Source organism: Tachysurus fulvidraco, chromosome 23 (genome assembly GCF_022655615.1).
Source record: "Tachysurus fulvidraco isolate hzauxx_2018 chromosome 23, HZAU_PFXX_2.0, whole genome shotgun sequence".
NCBI lineage: Eukaryota > Metazoa > Chordata > Actinopteri > Siluriformes > Bagridae > Tachysurus > Tachysurus fulvidraco.
This window is the reverse complement of record NC_062540.1, coordinates 8,464,962-8,481,256: the sequence shown is the minus strand read 5'-3', so window position 1 is coordinate 8,481,256 and position 16,295 is coordinate 8,464,962. Positions and strand designations below refer to the sequence as shown.

At 39.0% G+C, this 16,295-nt stretch overlaps 1 protein-coding gene across 3 annotated transcripts in view; it reads left to right on the top strand.

Moving 5' to 3' along the window:
* Positions 1–337: 337 nt before the first annotated feature.
* The window catches only part of lama5 (laminin, alpha 5), a 72,123-nt gene continuing 56,165 nt past the window's right edge, over positions 338–16,295 (top strand). For 2 of the 3 annotated variants that reach the window (XM_047806975.1, XM_047806973.1), the window contains exons 1-2: positions 339–774; positions 4,548–4,700. In XM_047806975.1, coding sequence (XP_047662931.1) covers positions 508–774; positions 4,548–4,700 — 420 coding nt within the window. In that variant the 5' untranslated portion in view covers positions 339–507. Of the gene's footprint in view, positions 775–4,547; positions 4,701–16,295 lie in introns of all 3 variants that reach the window. The other variant, XM_047806974.1, reaches the window with a different exon arrangement.

The following is a 16,295-nucleotide window of genomic DNA, read 5'->3' as shown; positions in this document are numbered from 1 at the left end:
GAAACCCTTTTTAACTGATGATGATGATGATGATGGTGAATATTATTATTATTTTTATTAGTACTAGTAGTACAGCTTTTTACCTTTTAATTTATTATTGATAAATCAATAAATTAAATGATTTATTATTAATGATGGTGATTATTACTGGTGTGAGTAGTATTAGTATTTTGCAAGAGAGAGAGAGAGAGAGAGAGAGAGAGAGAGAGAGAGAGAGAGAGAGAGAGAGAGAGAGAGGTGCCCACTGGAAAGTGAGACACAGACACAGTTCCAGCGAGCAACAGTGGAACAGCAACTGTTTTTTCTCTGCATTCTCTCTCTCTCTCTCTCTCTCTCTCTCTCTCTCTCTCTCTCTCTCTCTCTCTCTCTCTCTCTCTCTCTCTGTCTCTGTGTGTGTGTGTCTGATGAGTAGAGACAACATCAGCGCGTCTCCCCAGTGGCTGCTTTAGGTTGTTTATTCCTCACAGCTCTCAGTCGTGCGCGTGCAGCAGAGAGCGCAGGTGAAAGATGGCGAGACTTCGGACGGAGTTAAAACTTTTGCTGCTTTTGTTTGCACCGGTGGCGCTAAATGTTTGCGGCACCAGTGCGCAAGACTTACCGACGGATGGAGTGAACGGATTCAGTCTCCATCCACCTTATTTTAATTTAGCCGAAGGGACAAAAATCACGGCGACGGCCACCTGTGGAGAAGACGATCACAGCCGCCCAGTGCAGGACCTCTACTGTAAACTAGTCGGAGGGCCTGTATTAGGGGATCCGAGCCAAACCATCCAGGTAATGCCTTTTGTTTCAGTTGTGCTATTTTGCTCTGGATAGACAGAGTTAAATACGCGGTTGGAAAAAAAATCCCATCAAGTTGTGCTACTTTTTCCATAAGCGAGTTGCGCTTCTTTTGGGTTGCCTAGTGCTAGTGCTATTGCTTTTGTTTAGTGAAATAACGTCTCACCACTTTTACACACCACACTATGACTGCATTGCATAAAATGATATAAAATAAAAACACTACTGCTTATGCATCTTTTAACGTATAGATTATTTATGGAAATGTATACAAAACGCGACGCAGTTAGATCAGGTGCAATACTGAGCGAAAAACGAGGAGCTGGCAACAGGCTCACAGGCTTGGTTCTAGTAGTTTATTAAATTCCTCTTTAAAAGTAGAAAATAACTGGGGATTGTATAGTTACAGGTCTGTTTCCTGCACACATATTAGTACTTTTTAGTTACTAAAATGTACATTTGTCGCTGGTGTAGAAATCTTATCATTTTATTGTACTTTATAAATATTTCAGCTTGCAGATATTTTTGCAAATACACTATGGACGGTTTGTGCTTTTTCTGGTGAAATTCTATATATTAATGGTACAGAGTGTGTGCTTGCAGGCATCACTCCAGCTTTGAGGAAAGCTAATCTGTGTATGAAAGTATTGCTGTTTATATGCATCCAACTGAACAACCAGAATGTAAGATTGACAATTCAGGTGTTTCTTTGAAGTCTGTAAAGATTTTGTTTTGTTTTTTGTACAAATTCTTGAAATTTTTCTAAAATTCCAGCTGGCCCTTAAACCTCGTAAGAGATAATCGAACACTGCAAATGTTTATCCAGCACTGTAGGTGTCTTTCATGGCTGGCAGCTCACTGGAGCTCTTCCGAGCTCTTCCTGGGGTCTGGCGGTTAACAAGTCAGTGAGATGTTCAAACATTGTAAAATGCAAAGTCTGGTGTAATGTTACTATTAGCATTTTCTCACCTGAGGAATTTGCAGCATTCAGTCTGTGTATAAGGCTTTGGGGAACAGCGACTGATAGCTCGAGGCTTTAGATCAAACAAAATGCAAAAGTGTCTCCATTTAATGGTGTTCCTCAGTCTGGGATTGAGGGATCTGATTAGGCTGTCATATTTAGACCTTTTATATACAGTATATGATTAATTGATTATATATGAAAAGCATTTTTGCATTCAGCCTCCAGTAACCAGTGTTTATGATGGCATCAACTCCAATAGCAGACTGAATCTAGCTGCTATCAGGTCGTATGCACAAGGAAGGACCATGGAATTCCATTCATGCAAACTAATGTATAAATGCATTCATGTTATAATGCATGAATTATGTATCAATGCACCAAATAACAGTTTAATACAGTGTCTTTCTTTCAACATCTCAAAACAGAACCTCGCTCAAAGAGGTCCATGAAATGTAGACATTTGGAATGTATCATATATTTAGTTTTATTCTAACATCAGACACTTGGCATCAAATGTGGTAAATATTTCCTGTGTTTTTAACCTAATTAATGCACATCTGTTCAAATAAGCAAAAGTAAATAACAGCTGAAAACTGCATTCGTGTCGAATTTTCTCGAACCTGCCGTAACTTCAACATAAATTAAAAAATGGACTCGTTATGCTGTTACATTACTTCAACCAAACGTTATAGCTAAAGAAAAGTTTGTGCACATTTAAATATTCCTCTGAACCTCTGAACCAGTTCTTTAAGTAAAGATATTTTCCTTAAACATATCTTTAATGGATTATTTGAATAAGAGCTTAGAGAAGTTTTTAAATACCTTGAATTAAATTACACTGCTAATGTAGTGTTATTGGACTGATAATAATTGCGAAGAGACTGCAGCAATGAATATCTTCACTTGTATGTGATCTAGATCTTAGTTGCCAGAGCAGTGTTTTTCATTTTGTCCTTAAATCTAGATTAGTATGAATGTGTGGAAGTGGGGAAGGGTTGGACACACATTGACTCTGACCTCTTCATTGTGCTCAGGTTCAACTTCACAACTTAAAACAAAAAGCTTTTTCTGTGACTGAAAATCAAATGTTTTGCCCATAATTATTCATTTATAACTTATATATAGTACAAACTAATGGGAGAGGAACCTGCTTGGCTGGAATCTAAGATGGTGGAATTTACTTGGATAACGGAAAAGAAATGTAAGATCAAATTCTAATCCCAAATACCGAAACGAGGTAGCAAGTTAACATGAGGAAGGACGTTGTGTAATGCGGTTTCTGCTGCTCTGTTGTCCACCTGAGAAAACCCATGGCGATGTGTGCACACTTTCTGGGAAAATATAAGGCTGTGCCAAAGCTGTGTAATGCACACAGTAGAAAATCTAATAGAAATAGCACATGTACAATGTTAATTACGCATGTGTTCACAATTCAGTTGCCGCTTCAGCAAGATCCGGAAACACAAACTAGTCCACTGACTTTAGCTAGCTATCTAAATTACCATGTAGAGAACAAAACTATCACATCTGGTTGTTTCCAGATAACTTCCTGAAGTCACTGGCTAGCTATCATAAGTTACACCTGGGTGACGTCAGTAGTGAGGACAAATGAAAAACTATTAATCACTAGCTCTCCACCAGATTACAGAAGGGATAAGTATTAAGCAAGAAGAAGCTCCTTCAATCTAAGATCCATTTATTTTGTCATTTTGTACATTTTCACTTACTCACTCCCATTTATTCTATGCTCTCTCTCTCTCTCTCTCTCTCTCTCTCTCTCTCTCTCTCTCTCTCTCTCTCTTTCTCTCTGTCACACACACACACTCTCTCACACACACTTTGGTTGGACTTCTCTCAATTCACTCTCTTCTCTCAATTACAGACAATTCAAAATGATATTTTTACATTATTAGGCAGATGCTCATATCCAGAGCGACTTACATTATTTCATATTTATACAACTGAGCAATATAGGTTTAAGGGCAATGCTCACGGACCCAACAGTGGACCTGGGATTGAACTCAAAACCTTCTGATTGGTAGCCCAAGACCTTAACCACTAGGCTACCACATGCCCCAAGATCAACATATTACAGAGTATTCGTTTGTCCCTGGACAGTTATAATTTCATAATCATAGGTGCTGTAGCTTTAAATCAACATCAATTTGTGTTGATTCATTTAAATGAAGCTAAAACATTAAGTTGGTGAATAAATCTGTGATATTATCTTGTAAAACTTAAAAGGCCATTTTAAAATGGAAAAAGAACTATTGCCATCACTGAAGGGCTACTACTAATAGGACATTTGGTAATTTGGTCTTTTGACAAGGACCAAATTGGTGGCTGGACGACTGGGTCGGATGGAGCATGTCTAAAACATCAGGTCCTGTGGGTTACCTACCAAAAATGTTAAAAAGGAAGGACAAATGGCAAACTAGCAACAGAGTCATGGGCACTTATTCATGGGAAGCAAAGGCTAACTATCTGGTCCAGTCCTATAGAAGAGCTACTATAGCACAAATATCTGGCTTTGATAGAAAAGTGTCAGAACACACAGTGCTTCATAGCTTGCTGCGTATGGGCCAGATCAGTCTGAGTACTCCATGCTGACATCTATCTATTACCAAAAGCACCAACAGTGGCTGTAATCAGTATATAGGTACAATATAATACTGTATTCATGTTCAATAGAGTTCACTTTACAATGCAAAATTTTGTGCCAAAAAGCTGCAAACCCTGTGCTGCATTTGTTCTGTGCTAAAAGAGATTTAAATATACGTGTATGTTTTTTTTAAATTCTCAGGGCCAGTACTGTGACACATGTGACACAGCGGACAGTAACCGAGCCCATCCTATCACTAATGCTATTGATGGAACTGAGAGATGGTGGCAGAGCCCACCCCTGTCTCGCAGCACTGAATACAACCAAGTGAACGTCACTCTAGACCTGGGACAGGTGCGTGTCCTTCTTTTCTTTATCCCTCTCTTTTTGTCTCTTTACATACTTCTCACACACAGAGACAAAACAAATAAAAAAGTTCTTCATCTTCCATTGTGTCAAGATCTCAATAACAAATGCAAGAGCGTTACTCAATACCACTGTTTCAGATTGCAGAATGGGATCATAGTGGAGCGGAAACCGGTCTGCATCCAATCACTGTATTTATATCTGTTAACTGTATTTACATTTTACACTGTAATTATTAATTCCATGTAAAAAAGAAAAAAAAAATCTCACTGAGTTGATATAATTCAAATGTGTAAATGGGTTCCATAAGGTTCAACTGAGAAACATTAACCCAGTTAGTTTTCTTACATCCAACATAATTTGAGTATGTATTTTCAAAGCCCTGAATAAAATCAAACACAGAACTCGCACCTCAGCAAAGATTCAAACCGCCATGACACTGGTGTGTTTCACAGCCGTCACATTACCACTGCACTATTCTACATGCTATAGTTATACAGCAGTTTCCATCAGTGTAACGTTGCATTCACTGTGTAACTGGTGTATGTACCTACTACATGAAATGATTACGTTTCATAATTCAGTCTAGTAATCGAAAACTTTAGTTTAGTGTGGCAATAAAATCATGTTTTGATGAGAAATATGTTTTTATGTAAACTGTCAGTAATATTTTTTCTTAAATATGACTAGCCACATTTATGTATGTATGTTTTTTTTTTAATAACTTTCAAAATAGAGATTATTTTTTCTATTCACGCTCTACAGATATAACCCGTATACTCCCACACCTATTCATTTCCCATGTATTTACCTCCCCTTTGTATTGCCTGAGCACTTTGTGGCATAGGATTGCACAGGTCCAGACAACAAGAGAGAGTGAGAAAGGAAGCGAGGGATCAGGAAGAGAAATTTGTTGGAGCTCTAATTAGATTTTTGCCACTTTTTAATTTAAACTCAATTGATTGTTTAAACTCAATTCAGACTCAACTTTATAGGGATGTGGTGTTTGTAAAATAACACTTCTTCAATAAATTAGATGGTCGTTTTATATCTTTCATATTAGGTTAGCGGTGCGATAGCAGTTGTGCACTTTGGATGTCTTTCGTGTTAGCAGCAAATTCCAACATAAACTCTGAATAGAAGCAAAGGATTGTAATTGGCATTGTGTTTTGTGTTCTTCTATGTGGGAGGGTTTTTTTGTCAGCGACTGTTAACCCTGCTGATTAAAAAGCAACACATGGACCATCATGCATGGTTGACTGGGTAGATAAAGAAAGAGAGAGAGAGAGAGAGAGAGAGAGAGAGATTTCTCACATGACATGAGTCAGTAGTGTCCACAGTTCCAGAGCTGATGTGTTTCAGATCTTTCAGGATGGAATTTAGAGGAATGGTACCTGAATGTATGCCCTTGTACTTTTACCTCTGTGTGTGTGTGTGTGTGTGTGTGTGTGTGTGTGTGTGTGTGTGTGTTTGTGTGTGTGTGTGTGTGTGTGTGTGTGTGAGAGAGAGAGAGAGAGAGAGAGAGAGAGAGAGAGAGAGAGAGAGAGAGAGAGAGAGAGAGAGAGTACAAGCAGTGGGGTCCTTTGACCCCCAGCACAGGAGAATGAGATTGGAATGCTGCTGTTAACATGATCTGTCTCAACCTGCACTGGGGCCTAGCCAAAATTACCCCCTCACCTCCACTGCGCTTTTATTCCTCTCTTTTTCTTTCAGTTCTTTCCCCCTCCCTCATTCCATTGCCTCTGCTTCAAGTGCCTCCCATCCACCTCTTGGCCCCGTTCAAGGCCTTTGTACCTAAGGCTCATCTTCAGTGGGTCCAAAGATTAAGCCTACAAATGTTTAAACCTACTTTAAACATTGTGACAATTCCCATTTTCAAAACTCACGTCACTGAACGTATTACCGCTGCCTCTGTTCTGTATGTATGTCAGTTATCAGGGTACACGAAGGCAGATTATTTAAATGCATAGATGAGCTTAAAGATTTACAAAGCTTATTCTCGACGGTGATAACTAAATTCCTGGGAAAACACCATCAGGATTTATTTCCATATAAGGAGAAAAATTCAACTGATTAAAAAAAAAAAAATAAAAAATAAAAAAACACCTTAATTATGCATCTTACAAGAAATGCAGGAAAGTAAAAGCAATAAAAGAAGAGAACCATAAGTCAATTCTCCAATACCTCACTTTTGGAGACATTATCAATTAAGGCTCCATAAACTTTTTAAAGATCAGTTTCTCCAGCATTACAGAAAGTAGCTCAGAGGAGCTTTCAATTTTTCACATTTTCTAATTTCAAGATTTGGGCAAAGACACGTTCACACATTCACACACAGCCCTCTTTTATTCAAATGCATGGCACATGAGTACAGCGCTCATAGTAATTGCATACATGTCTTCACTGGTAGTTTAAAAGAAGACTCCCCTGCTTACAATTTTGCACATTTTTTTCCGCAAAGAAAACACCAAAGAATCTGCAGCAAAATCAAACATTTTTGTTTTATAGTAGAACCAGGATGTTGGTTTAATAGAGTCAACAGACCAATTTCAAACTGAATTTCAATTTACTGACTTATTAAGCTATTATCATTTCTATATTGTATTCCATTTAACTGGAATAAGTTTTCGGGTCAGAACCGATTGTATATGGCAAGCTACGATGGACTCAACATCAGGACCTATTAATCACTTCAGCATCTTAAACGTGAGCTGTGACATTCTAAATTGTTCCAGTTAAAGACTTTGTGTGAAGTGTCTCTCCATCACTGCCTCCCAGAACACCCCTTTATGTGCACTCTCTCTCTCTCCCAGATAAATGGGCATCATCGCATAAGGGGAGTTACTTGGAATCGTTTCAACTGCTCCGTTCTCACTTTGTCTTCTGATATTTCCTACAATACACCGAATACAATAGAACAGAACATACGTGAGAGTTTGATGTCATCATGGGCACCATTTTATTGGTGCATGAGCAGCAGATTTCATACACTATACACTATACACAGATATACTGTACACTATGAATTTTCACTTTATCTAAAGTAGAACAGCACGAATTTCCATACAAACTCCCTTGTTGTCTTGGATTTCTTTACCAATCTTAGAATATCCCTCTTAATTCCTACACATACATGTTTTATGCAGACAGAATTTCAAAAGATTTGACTTTTATATTGTTTACTTAGAAGGTAGAAGGAAAGTTATGCCCTTTTCCTGTTCCTGAGACAGTCAGCTAGAATAGCAGTGTTAGTATTAAGTGTGCCTGTGTGAGTGTCAGAGGCAAAATAGTGCCCCATTGTGTGTCCTGTGCCGAGAGTGGCATGGTGCCAACCACCAGAACTGTAAGGACTCTACAGTTTCCTGCCATTCAGTCTCTCTATCCTGCTCTCTTTTGCTCACACTCTCTATGTAACTGATGGGAAAGCATCAGATCAGGCTGTTTGTTTCAACCTCTGCTTCCTCTCTTTTAATTCAATAGCAGCCTTCTATTGCTGATTGGGATCTAGCCTTCTCTTGCCAATTCCATGGAATGGGAGCATCTGACTAAGGTCTTGGAGTGCTTGCTCCTTTTCCAATTTAGCTCTAGAGAGGATTGGTATAGATTCTCTCGGGAAAACTGTGATACTCGTGTTCACTGTTCCCACACTATTTAGGAATTCATTTGCAGGATATTTCTAGGACTTTTTCCATTAATTATACATGCAGCTATTGCCCACAAACACACACACAGTCTTCTTAGATGCACTGATATGCTGAACATTATAATATTCAAGTAGTGAGCAAGGTTACATGACTGGGCTCTTAGATTTTTTTTATTTGTAGTTGCCTAGCAGACAGGTAGGGAAACAAGGAAAATGACCTCTGTGGTGTTAGTTGCTGAGTGATATAGATAGCAGGCTTCCATAGTTACTTACATGCTGTCTGAGGTTTGTGTGTGTGTGTGTGTGTGTGTGTGTGTGTGTGTGTGTGTGTGTGTGTGTGTGTGTGTTCTGCCTCCATCAAATCTCAAACTAAGAGCTGCTTTTAAGACAACGTTTCCATTATTTCACACTGAATCATTCTGCTCTCTCTTACATGTCTCACACGTGGCTGTGTTTATCAGACCTCAGGTTCACGATAGTCTTTTTTTGATTGTGTATTATCTATTACTTCAGTTATCTATCTGTCTTACCTTTTTCAGTCAGTTTTTCCACTTCCACTCCCGTGTTTACATTTTCACAAGTACATGCAGAGAGGAAGGGAGAGAGAGAGAGAGAGAGAGAGAGAGAGAGAGAGAGATATGGTGTAGAACTTACTTACTTACTTTGTTAACATAATGGAAACAAAGCTCAGGTGGAGTGAGTGTTAGATTAAGTTTAGTTGAATGCGTAATCAAAAAGGAATTTAGGTTTTTTTTCTTTTCGCATCCAGCTTGTCATGTCACGGGAATCTTAGCACTTGTCATGGTGCGAGTCTGAGAGTCACAGAGTTTACTGGAGGCCACTACAGGCATCATTGCCCACATATTCACAGCAAAAGCCTCTGTCCCATAATCCCCTTATTTTTCTTCTAGAATTGTTCTAGAAGTTATTGAAGACTATAGCAGAACATACGTTCTGTTGAACAACACTCACTGTTATTGTAGTGTGTATAGAAACCATGAAACTGATATAACGATGCATTAATGAATAAACACTCAACCCACTGCATGTTGTTCTGTCTGGGTTCTTGTGGTGCAGCAGGTAGACCTGCTGCCTCATAGCTCCAGAGTCCCCAGTTTGAACCTGAGCTCCATTTACTCTTTATACTCTCTGTGAGTTTTACATGTTCTTCCTGTGTCCAGGTTTCCTCTAAATTCCTCATTTCTTCTGTCACAGCAAAGATGCTGAGGTGGATTTCAGATCATGAACAGTTTATAATACAAGGCATTCTCAAAGTAGGTAGACAGGCAAAGGTCACGCAACCAGGTTATCAATGGTAAGGCAATGGTACAGATACAGTGTGCAAAACAGGGTCAAGCATCCAGGTAAGCATGCACATTGACAAAAGGAAGGAGAAAGGAGTGTATGATTCACATTCAAGTGGTTGTGACTAAAAGTGTCTTAATCATGAGCAGTGATCAAATGTCTGATGACTGTCTGGAAACGTGGTTGCCATGTGTGTAGGCCACAATGCATATTGGGAAATGGAGTTTGAACTCTCAGTGGACCTGACACCTCTCACCAATGAAAGTTTAAGTATATTTAAGCAGATTTGTTTTGTTGATGTCTTTCTGCTTTTCTGCAGTCTAGCTAAAGTTCCATTCAATTAAGTTCACTTCAGTTTTATTTGTATTGTGCTTTTAACAATGGACATTTACAGGAATTTACAGAGATTTGAGGAAGAAACCTTGAGAGGAACCAGACCCAAAAGGGAGCCTTCCTCATCTGAGAGAAGCTGGATAATGTTCTTATTAATATTTTCTTTCTAAAACTTTGTAATAAAAGGTAAATAAAGTTAAATGATGTAATAGGGAAATTCATTCTATTTTTAACACAAAGTCAATCTTGTTATCAGAAGTTCACTGATCAAGAAATAAGATCAAAATTGTTTAAGGCAATTGCAGTCCAAAGCCATCTGCAGAAATCTTGTGTTGTTTGGCTAATACAAATTCCTTTTTTGCAGAATATAGTGTAATCACTGATGTAATGCATGATTGACGTCAACTAGCTTATCCTCGAAAATGGTCTGAAGAATTTTGGTCTCGATTTTAACTTTCATGTGGACTTCAACTTGACATGACCTTGACCTTCTTAAGACTCTTGACATGCTGTTTGCTAGTACTGGTCTTGGTCTTGTCTTGACTACAGCCTTAAAGTATCATTGAGTTATACTGCTGACTTCCACTTTACCTCCCACTGATCCCCAAAACTCCCCATTCTGTTGCTACATATCACACAGTTTACGCATCCGTTTTAAAGAGATGGCTTAATGAGAATCACCAGAAATGGGTGGTGTAACATTTACTGTACAGTCACATATGGCCTATTTAGCTATAGCTCACACCATTTATTGCAATGTTGGACATTTTAAGGGTTTCTCATTGAAACTGTCAGCATATGTGAATCAATAACAAGACCAGGCCGGAGCTGGTTCTGGGAAAATCTTTATTGTTTATGAACCATAACGCCTCTGCACAAACCATCAGTTTTGGAAATCTGTTATTTGAAGACTCACTGGTGCAAGGAATGTGTTCATCCTTAAACATCCAATAGGTCAAGGAGTTGTGCCAAACTGGCCTCTGTTCAACTTCCATCTTGAGGTCATGAAGAAAAACAATAGTTACTGGTCTGAGATCAACAGTGATTAAGGATGTGCGATGTTAGAGCAGGCCAGTTCTCACAGTGTTGTGTAGTAATGCAGAAGAAATAACCTGAAGACGTCTTCAGTTCTAATAAACCAGATCTGTTCAAATAAAAAAAAAATACAAGTGCTGATTTCACAAACCTCTCACTCACAGCCTATGATTCTATTTTGTTTGTGCTTTGTCAACTTAGTTGTGTAATTGTGTTACAATATCATTTATGTGTGATAGTTGGCAAGCTGTGCCATGAAGTCAGCCTCGAGCGCTAACACAACACAAGCAACTGTATTATAATTTTAGAATACCGTACTTAAATTAATCTTTAGTTTATGGTATGTTGTTAAAATAGTATTCAGAAAACAGTTTTTTAATATATTATATATATACAATATATTCATTCATTTTAAAATAATCCCGCTTACATTTCCCATTCGTGATGAGCAATGTTGGCTTGTTCCCAGTTTGGATTTTGGTTTTAATTGGACAGTTTGGTTTTGGTTTTAGGTTAACAGAGCTGAATGGATTTCACACGTGTCAACATTAAAAACACAAAGACTTGAGTAGGTTTTAGGTATTTTTTGGCTTCTTGCATTGAACATGTGACCCTTTTATCTGATTTTGGGAAGCTTTATTTTTAGTTGTAAGGCTTTATGTAATATAATAATCATGTACTGTATATATACTGTATACTGAAGTACTACTGGTGCTGTGAAAAGAAAGTTTGATTTAAACTGCTATAGTAATTTGGGATTTCTTACATTTCCAGTTCATTTGACTGAACCCTAGCTATCCCATAAAAAAACATATGTGTGCCACCACCTCATATTTATACACTACTATGGCCATAAATAATGTAGGCACAGTTGTCCTATATTATGAGTGACTATTTTGAATAATTGCATGTAATGTAGTTAACACAAAACAGCATGGTAGCCTAGTGGTTAAGGTGTTGGATCACTGATTTGAAGGTTGTATGGTCAGGTCTACCAAGCTGTTGGTTCTGGGCCCCTGAGCAAGGCCCTTAAGCCCTGAGTTGCTCAATTTCTATGCGAGATAAATTGTTAGTCGCTCTGAATAAAGGTTCCTGCCAAATGCTATAAATGTAATCCCTTTTTTGGCCATTTTTTATGAGAGGTGCCAGTAATTCTGAAGAACACTGTGTAGTTAACTGTGTGTGTTCATTGTTCTATTGAACCGTAGCACATCGCATTCCTTCAGCCTACATCTCAGAAAATGATTGACCTTTCTTTACTTTGGTCACGCGTTCCTGGTGCACTCAGAATGTTCCTGTGTGTTATTCCTCTCTCTGTCTGTAGTTAATACAAAAACCCACCAGCTCCTGTACATCAGTAGCACTACTTCTCCTCTGCTCGTTTTCTCTTGCGTTAGCGTTCACCTCTCATCTTTAACAGATTGTTCTTATGTCGTTTATAGAGTGGAAACGTTTACAGGCAGGTCAGGGTCAGAGTTTCCTCCACTCCCCTTAGCGAAGATCAGAGCAGAAATGTCAAGGACTTTTCTCCCACTGAACAGATAGAAGAAGCAAAGAAGAAGAATGTTGCAAAGAAGCAACTGCAGCAAGTGAAGTTCAAAGGGAGAAAAAACAGCGGTTCCAGAGGTTATACAAATGGAGTCTGGCAAGAGACAGCAGTTGGGAGGAAACAGTCAAAGATTTTAAGAGAACTGTAAACATCTGTGTTAAAAGAACAAGATGTATCTATCCTGCTGCCCTGTTTCTGGTTAGAGTCTCATCACTTAGAAGCCACTCGCTGCTCCTGAGGAGGATTCATACGGACAGCTTAAAGATGCATGAGATTGCTGTTGATGGCACTTAGAAACCATGGAGTCGGCTTTGGACTGCAGTTATTGTGATCAGTTTTGGATTCATCTTCATCAGAAAACAGTTAATAACTTCAACAAGACCAACTTTATGTTAAAAAAGCTACACATTTGCATTTTTTGACCATATAGTACACAGTTATAGAAGGAAAAAGGATTTATATTCGTGTTATCACTCAGATGGGAATGGCTTTAAGGAATAAAGGATACATTTAAAATGTACAGTTTATATCCTGAGTTTATATCTGTTTGTAAAGCTGCTTCGTGACAATATTTATTGTTGAACGTGCCATACAAACAACATGGACTGGATCTGTAAATGTATTGCTGTAAATACTTCCTTTATTGAGGAATAACTGCCACAGTTATAACTGCACAGGAATGGTGGGCAAAAACAGCCAATTTTCTACATGACAGAACAGCTCAGTATAGAAGTGTGTGTGTGTGTGTGTGTGTGTGTGTGTGTGTGTGTGTGTGTGTGTGTGTGTGTGTGTGTGTGTGTGTGTGTGTGTGTGTGTGTGTGTGTGTGTGTGAGCATGCACACTGGGGAAGGGGTTCAAAAGAGGTGCCAAACTCCTGATGCCTGTCGAGACCTGCTTCTTAGTGCCTATAAAGTCCTCAAGCACATAAAAGGTAAAACAAAGTCACTACTAAACCCATCTAAACCTACACCCTTCCCATCTCACTCTGTGTGTGTGTGTGTGTGTGTGTGTGTGTGTGTGTGTGTGTGTGTGTGTGTGTGTGTGTGTGTGTGTGTGTGCGCGTGTGTGTGTGCGTGTGGCTTTTTAATAACAGTGTACACAGCCATTGCAATGTGACCTGCCTTATCCCCATGCATTCTTTGCAAGGTGACAGGCTTACACCTTATATCCAGACACATATCTGTCTAAAACCCTAATCTGGGACTATGTGTACATTAGATACTGTATATTTCACACTTCCTCTTGAGGTGGGAATGAGACAGAGGACCACTACACTCGTTTTAGATGCTGTATATTGGGAGCTGCATTTCCTTAAATCATGATACATGATATAATGTTAGCGACTTGCCCTTGTCTTTATACATTATAAGAAATATTTATTGACATATACTGCAAGTGTATGCATGGTTACTACAATCATTTTGAAGATGTATTTACCAATTTGTTTACAGTCTTAAATCTGAATAATAATTTTGTATGCATTTAAATCAGAAGGTTGAGGGCGACTAGATGTGCCTGTGTCTAGTGACGCAGCAAAGTGGAGAAAAGATGAACTTGCAAATATGGAGCTACATTGGTACAGTGAGTACCAAATGGAATGAAACAGTTCTGTGTGAAATTCCCACACAAATCCCATCTGGCACTAACAATTGCTCCATGGTTAAAGTCACAGAGATCATACTTTTCTCCATCCCGATGTTTGACGTGAACATTACCTGAAGCTCATCACCTGTAACCGCATGATTTTCTGCATCGTGCTGCAGCCACATGATTGGCTGATGAGGTAACTGCAGAAATGAGCAGGTGTACAGGTGTTTTTTTCAAGATTGTATTGTATTGTTTTCAAGATCAAGATTGTAACATATTCATGATTATCTTCATTTGTTTTGCTCACATTAGATTGACCCCCAGTCCATATCCTGAGTCAAGAAATCGAACAGTTCAGGAAGGTTTTAGGAATCAGTTTAAGACGGGCTACAATTTGGCACAGATCCAAGCACATTTCCATAAAGTTCGGGTAACATGAGGATTAGTCATTAAGATGCACCAGTGTACCACTGTAACATGGACTCCAAATGCATTTAAATTCAGGGTAATATTAGAATAGTCAAGTCTTCTGTGTGGAGACAACAGCTTCTTTTCAGTTCTGGGCAAAATGACAACTGCGATTTGGGAAATCAATGTGTCATCCTCATTCCCCACACACACCACTATGAATAGAACCTCAGCACAAATAGGGACATTCAATACAGCTGATTATAACAGCTGACAAAAAGTGGTACTGATGAATAATGTGCAGACTGCGATAAACTTAGCTGAGACAAACTTCTCAAAGAACGGAGTGAAATTCAGAAAATACTATTGCTGACTTTATTATCGTTCTCCCTGCATAACTCTAACTATAACAATAGCCTCCTCGGTTATTTAAAGCTTGCGAAAGAGGTGAAAAAGAGCTAGAGAGAATGCATGCCACTTTAATGAGAGAGTAAATGTTTGTTTTTGCCTGGTCAACATGAATTCTAGGCTGAGCCTTTCTTCTGGCTCTTTATATTCTCAATGGCCCATTGGCAATGACATGAGAGGGGAGGGGAAGGTGAAAGACAGGGTAAATACCTTCACATCCTCCTTTTACCCTGAAGCAGCTTGTTTTTAGTGATTTATTTGCTCCCACCTTGAACGGAACCTCGTTCTCAGATTTGGGCTTGTGAGGTGAGAGAGTCTGAGAACCACATGGCCACCAACAGCTTGGAAACAAACGCCTGGATTCATGCCAGTTAACCGTAAACCTCCATGCTACATGTAGCGTATTTTACAGCTCCTCATTTTACGTCACTGACAGAAGACATTCAACTGCCTTGTAGTACAGTGTGATTAAGCTTTGACTCAGTGGTGATGGAATTATTTCAGTCATTATAAAAAAGTCTTTTTTAGGGGAACTGTAAAAGGACATATTGTCAAAGGAATTCATGTGGAGATGCACATTGATGAATTTTCTTCAGAGAAAGCTTTTCCATGCTAGATTTATGAGAGAGGCATTAGTCAGTGTTCCACATATGCAGGATACAGAGAGAAAGATTTTGCGGGTATTCGCGAAATTGCTTGCATGGGTGTATATTTTTTTTAACTACAGTACTACGAGGGAAGACACATACGCAGGTCATTTCTATAAGAGCTGTATTTAAGATTCCGTCTGTGTGGAGTTTCACACGTGTTCAGGTTTGTTTGCTCTGGTGCTTCCACTTTCCTCACTCTGTCAAAAAATAAACATGCAGCAAGGCTAATTGATTAAGCTAAATTATTCCTAGGTGTGTGAATGAGTATGTGTGTGTGTGTGTGTGTGTGTGTGTGTGTGTGTGTGTGTGTGTGTGGGATGAATTCTCCTGCCATGTGCTTATTGTTAGCAGGACTGTCTTTGGGTCCATTGACAGTTTTGCTGCAAAACACCCTTTTTTGCTGCAAAGGTTCCCAGTCCTTACTCAAGGCACATGGAGAGGGACCCCCTGGACAGGGTGTCAAACCCTTTACAGACCACATTCATGCACACACACATACACACACAACAGACAATTTAGGCATGCTAATGGACCTACCACACATGTCCTTGAACTAAGACAGGAAACCCAGAGGAAAACCTTAAAGTATGGGGAGGACATGCAAAGTCTGAGCACACAAGTTGGAGGAGGGGGTCGAACCCCCAACCCCGTGGAGTGCTTGGCTT